This window comes from Theropithecus gelada, chromosome 2 (assembly GCF_003255815.1).
Source record: "Theropithecus gelada isolate Dixy chromosome 2, Tgel_1.0, whole genome shotgun sequence".
Taxonomy (NCBI): Eukaryota; Metazoa; Chordata; class Mammalia; order Primates; family Cercopithecidae; genus Theropithecus; species Theropithecus gelada.
The window spans coordinates 104,860,572-104,866,571 of NC_037669.1; the positions used below are offsets into that span (position 1 = coordinate 104,860,572).

A 6,000-nucleotide genomic window follows, 5' to 3' on the forward strand; every position below is an offset into this window, starting at 1 on the left:
AACTAGAACTGCCACACAAAGAAAGCCTCTGCCTTCCTTTTCATGCCCATTTCCAACCCCAACTCTAGATTTAGCTCCCCTATTGCACATACCCCTTCTGATACTGCATTTTTCCTTTAGTCACCTGGAACCACTGAAATTCATTATTGGTGTGATTTATTTAATGTCTATATGCCACACTAAACTTTTAAATTCCATGAAAAGAGCTTACATCCTTTCACCACTGTATCTTAGTACAGGGTCTAAGCCAAAAGGCCCTCAATGAATATCTGCCCGAATGCTAAATTAATAAATGCCAAAAGAACTGAAGCCTGGAATTTGCACCCAGTCACAGTTGCTGGTGACAAAATCTGCCTTTCCTGCCATTACCAACAATGTGACAAACTGACATCATGCCCCTCTTTCCTTGGGTGACACTTTTGAAATGAATACCACTTATGTGGTGTTGCAAAAAAAAAAAAAGGCATAATCTGAAACAAATCATCAGTAAATATCAGACAAAATTAAAATATTAATGCCAATGAATACAAAGAAAGGGCAAGGAGTTGTTGCAGAATAAAGTAGATCAAAGAGACATGAAAACTATGTGCAATACACAATCCTGCACTGGATCCTGTATTAGGAAAAAGAAAAAGCTGTAAGAGAAAAATTTAAATAAGACCTGTAGATTACATAATAGTATTATATCTATGTTAATTTCCTGATGTTGGTAATCCATGATCATGTAAGTGAATGCCCTTATTCTTTTTTTTTTTTTTTTTTTTTTTTGAGACGGAGTCTTGCTCTGTCGCCCAGGCTGGAGTGTAGTGGCACAATCTCGGCTCACTGCAACCTCTGCCTCCTGGGTTCACACCATTCTCCTGCCTCAGCCTCCCGAGTAGCTGGGACTATAGGCGCCCGCCACTATACCCAGCTAATTTTTTGTATTCTTTAGCAGAGACGGGGTTTCACTGTGTTAGCCAGGATGGTCTTGATCTCCTGACCTCGTGATTCACCCGCCTAGGCCTCCCAAAGTGCTGGGATTACAGGCGTGAGCCACCGCACCCGGCCTTTTTTTTTTTTTTTTAAAGACAAAGTCTTGCTCTTGTCCCCCAGGCTGGAGTGCAATGGTGCGATCTCAGCTCATTGCAACCTCCGCCTCCCAGGTTCAAGCAATTGTCCTGCCTCAGTCCCCCGAGTAGCTACAACTACAGGCGCCTGCCACCACGCCTGGCTAATTTTTTGTATTTTAAGTAGAGACGGGGTTTCACCACGTTGGCCAGGCTGGTCTCAAACTCCTGACCTCAGGTGATCCGCCCTCCTTGGCCTCCCAAAGTACTGGAATTACAGGCGTGACCCACCGCACCCAGCCTTGAATGCCCTTATTCTTAAGAAATAAACAGACTCAGCCAGGCGCAGTGGCTCAGTGAGCCTAGATCACACCACTGCACTCCAGTCTGGGCTACAGGGCGAGACTCCTTCTCAAAAAAAAAAAAAAAAAACCAAAAATCAAAAAAAAAACAAAAAACATGGAGCAAAAACTAACAAAGCTGAAGGAGAAATAGACAAATCCACAATTTTGGTAGAAAACTCAATTCCTGACTTATCAATCAATAAAAAAGTCGGCAGAAAAATCACTAACACCTGGAAAACATTTTCAACCAACCTGACCTGACATTTAGGTCACTCTACCCAACAACAGCAGAATATGCATTATTTTCAAGTGTACATGGAACATCATCCAACTGGACCATACTCTAGGTCATAAAACACACATTAAAAAACTTAAAAGAAATGAAATCATACAAAGCATATTCTCTAACCATAATAGAAGCTAGAAATCAATAACAGAAAGATATCTGCAAAGTCCCAAATATTTGGAAATTAAACAACATATTTCTATTATTTTAAACCACAGGTCAAAGAAGAAGTAAAACAGAAATTAGAAAATATTTATTTATTTATTTATTTATGTATTTATTTGAGACGGAGTCTCACTGTGTTGCCAGGCTGGAGTGCAGTGGCGCAATCTTGGCTCATTGCAACCTCTGCCTTCTGGGTTCAAGCGATTCTCCTGCCTCAGCCTCTTGAGTAGCTGGGATTATAGGTGTGCAACACCTCGCCCGGCTAGTTTTTTTGTATTTTTAGTAGAGACGGGGTTTCACCATGTTAGCCAGGATGGTGTCGATCTCCTGACGTCGTGATCCACCCGCCTCGGCCTCCCAAAGTGCTGGGATTACAGGCTTGAGCCACCGCGCCCAGCCGAGATCTCTTATAATAACCACAACATAATCACCAAATTCAGGAACTTTTGCAATAGTATAACGTAATATGTAGCCCATATTCAAATATCTCTAAAGCTATTAAAAAATAACCTTCATAGCAATTTTGTCCCATCTAAAATCTAATCCAGGATCTCACATTGCATGCATTTAGTTATCACCTATCTTTAATCTTCTTCAGTCTGAAACAATTTTTCAGCTTTTCTTTATCTTTTTAATGAATACAGACCTATTGTTTTGTAGAATGAACATTAATTTCAGTTTAACCAGCTTTCTCATAATTAGAGTCTATCATTTTTGCAGGAATGCTGCATTTAGTGATGATGTCTTTCTCCGGACAATACATGTGAATGCCATGATGTCAGTTTGTCCAACTGCTGGCAATTTCACTTTGATCTCTTGGTTAAGGTGGTGTCAGTCGCGCTTCTCCACTTTATTTTTCCCTTTGTAATTAATAAGTAATGTGGGCTGGGCGTGGTGGCTCATGCCTGTAATTCCAGCACTTTGGGAGGCCGAGGCGGGTGGATCACCTGAGGTCAGGACTTCGAGACCAGCCTGGCCAACATAGTGAAACCCTGTCTCTACTAAAAATACAAAATTAGCTGGGCATGGTGGCGCGTCCCTGTAGTCCCTGCTACTCAGGAGGCTGAGGCAGGACAATCGCTTGAACCTGGGAGGCAGAGGTTGCAGTGAGCTGAGATCATGCCACGGAACTCCAGCCTGGGCGACAGAGCGAGACTCCATCTCAAAAAAAAAAAAGTAATGTGTAAGGAGATATTTTGAGTTTATGTAAATTTCAGTGCCTCATCAAACTTTTTTTTTTTTTTTTTTTTGAGACAGAGTCTCACTGTCTCCTAGGCTGGAATGCAGTGATGTGATCTCAGCTCACTGCAACCTCTGCCTCCGGGTTCAAGCAATTCTACTGCCTTAGCCTCCTGAGTAGCTGGGATTACAGGTGCGTGCCGCCACATCTAGTTAATTTTTCTATTTTTAGTAAAGACGGGATGTCACCATGTTTGGCCAGGCTGCAAACTTATTTACTAGTTTTTGGCTCAATTGATGATTCCTGCCCATATCAGTTACTACCATGACAGTTACAAAATGGTGATTTTCTAATTCTATCATTCCTTCCACACTTATTAGTTGGCATTCTACTATAAAGATCTTTCCCTCCCCAACTATATATATTTATTTATTAGCATCTGAGTCCCTGTCTTTATTCATTTTGATGTTTAAATTATCCCATCTGGCCAGTGAAAGCCCCTTCGAAATCTCCTCCTCTGTCAGGGTGGCATGCCCCAGTTTTTGAACACTCCTTTACTTGCTGGCACAAGATGTTCAGACTCACTTTATACTTTCCTTCCTAGCCCTACACTCAACCATTACTCAACTCCAGAGGGCGCTAGTTTTTAGCTTCTCATCCCTATATATAAGTGGATAGCCAAGGAGTACCAAGTATTTGAATAAAGACTAACCTGAAAGATCAGACCAAAATAAACAAACACAGAGGGAGAGGGCACAAACCAGAAGGGAGCACTCAAAACATATTTTAAAATAATAAACAGCTTTAGAGAGATAAGGAAAGATTTTGCATCCTTATAAGAACAAGATGCTTAGAGAAAGAAAAAAAATATTGGGAATAGGCAGGGGGAGAACTTTTCTAACTTAAAAACTGAGTCAAAAAAGAATTAGTAAAAACTGTTTTTAAAAAGAGCAAGAAGGCCGGGCACAATGGCTCACGCCTGTAATCCCAGCACCTTGAGAGGCTGAGGTGGGCGGATCACCTGAGGTCAGGAGTTTGAGACTGGCCTGGCCAACATGGTGAAACTCTGTCTCTACTAAAAATGCGAAAAATAGCTGGGAGTGGTGGCGTGCCCCTGTAATCCCAGCTACTCGAGAGGCTCAGAATTGCCTGAACCCGGGAGGCAGAGGCTGCAGTGAGCCGAGACTGTGCCACCGAACTGCCTGGGTGACAGAGGGAGACCCCATCTCAAAAAAAAAAAAAAAAAAAAAAAAAAAAAGCAGGAACAACAGAAGGAGAGAATATATGGGAAAATTAGATAAATCCAGAAAGTCTAATGTCCAAGCAATAAAAATTCTACAAAGATATAGAAACAGGAGGGAAGAAAACTATTAATAATAACATTTCACAGAATTGATGGCTATGACCACTGTATGAAAACTAACCAGGCCATGTACACTTATAATTTCAGCACTCTTCTGTATGCATAATTATATTTTTAAGTTGAGAATAAAATAAGTGACAAGTCTTTCTAAAACAGTTTTCAAAATCAGATGCTATGGGCATATAATACAGTAGAAAATATAAGGCCGGGCGTGGTAGCTCACGTCTGTAATCCCAGCACTTTGGGAGGCCAAGGCAGGCGGATCACCTGAGGTCAGGAGTTCGAGACCAGCCTGGCCAACATGGTGAAACCCTGTCTCTACTAAAAATACAAAAATTAGCTGGGCATGGTTGTGGGGGGCACCCGTAATCCCAGCTACTCAAGAGGCTGAGGCAGGAGAATTGCTTGAACCCGGAAGGCAGAGGTCACAGTGAGCCAAGATTGCACCAATGCACTCCAGCCTGGGCGACAGAGCAAAACTCCATCTCAAAAAAAAAAAAAGAAAATATAACACACACCTAAGCTCAAGTCTCTCACTGGCTGCATGACATTCAGCAAGTTACTAACCTCAGAGTACTTAGTAGGACTACATAATAGAACAAAAGTGAGACTGCCTAGCAAGAATGAGCACCTAATAAATGCTAAGTTTCCATTTACAGAAAGACAGAATTTAACACTTACCCAAAGGAAGGCAGGACTCTGCGTGGCTGATCTCGGGTTACTGTCACTCTGATCTTTGGATAGTCACTTATTCCATTAGGAGATTTATTACCTATTTAAAAAATGCATTTGTAATTGTGAAATGAAAAATCACCTGCAAACAGTCTGCATAAGGAAAGAAAAAAAATCTGTGAGCAACCTACATCATAGAGCTAAATAAACACCTTGTTTTTCAATTTCTATTAAGAGCACAGGAGTCGAGCACAAATTTTGTAGAAGTTAAAGGAAAGCAATAGGGCTTAGTTTGTTTTTGATCTCAGACAGGTAATAACAGAATTCACTAGCAGGCTTTGCTTATTTTGCTTGATGGAACTATTAAGAGGCCATGAAGAACTCAAAGATTATAACTCTCTGTAATCTAATCAACTGGAGTAAATTGTTCAAATTCAAACCAGCCACGTTTGGCTGGTAACATACCTAAAATATGAAAAATTCTGAATTCCTAAGCACATCTCGCTCCCAGGGGTTGCAGATAAAGAGATTGTGGACCTCTTTACACAAGAAACCTGCCCTAGGAATACATGGGTTTCTCTGATTAGACTACACAAAACCCACAGAAACACAGTAGTGCCAGCATCTAGAGGCACAAGATAAATCTACCATCCCTCACATATGTCCATTTTAATGGCAAACAACTCTAAACAAGTATTCCAGGCCGGGCGCGGTGGCTCAAGCCTGTAATCCCAGCACTTTGGGAGGCCGAGACGGGCGGATCGCGAGGTCAAGAGATCGAGACCATCCTGGCTAACATGGTGAAACCCCGTCTCTACTAAAAAATACAAAAAAAACTAGCCGGGCGAGGTGGCGGGCGCCTGTAGTCCCAGCTACTCGGGAGGCTGAGGCAGGAGAATGGCGTGAACCCGGGAGGCGGAGCTTGCAGTGAGCTGAGATCC

The 6,000-nt window shown here is 41.9% G+C and overlaps 1 protein-coding gene across 2 annotated transcripts in view; it reads right to left on the reverse strand.

The window, feature by feature from the left end:
• The window catches only part of SENP2 (SUMO specific peptidase 2), a 50,811-nt gene that overhangs the window by 25,518 nt on the left and 19,293 nt on the right, over positions 1 to 6,000 (reverse strand). For both annotated transcript variants that reach the window (XM_025375000.1, XM_025375001.1), the window contains exon 5: positions 5,069 to 5,159. In XM_025375000.1, coding sequence (XP_025230785.1) covers positions 5,069 to 5,159 — 91 coding nt within the window. The remainder of the gene's footprint in view (positions 1 to 5,068; positions 5,160 to 6,000) is intronic.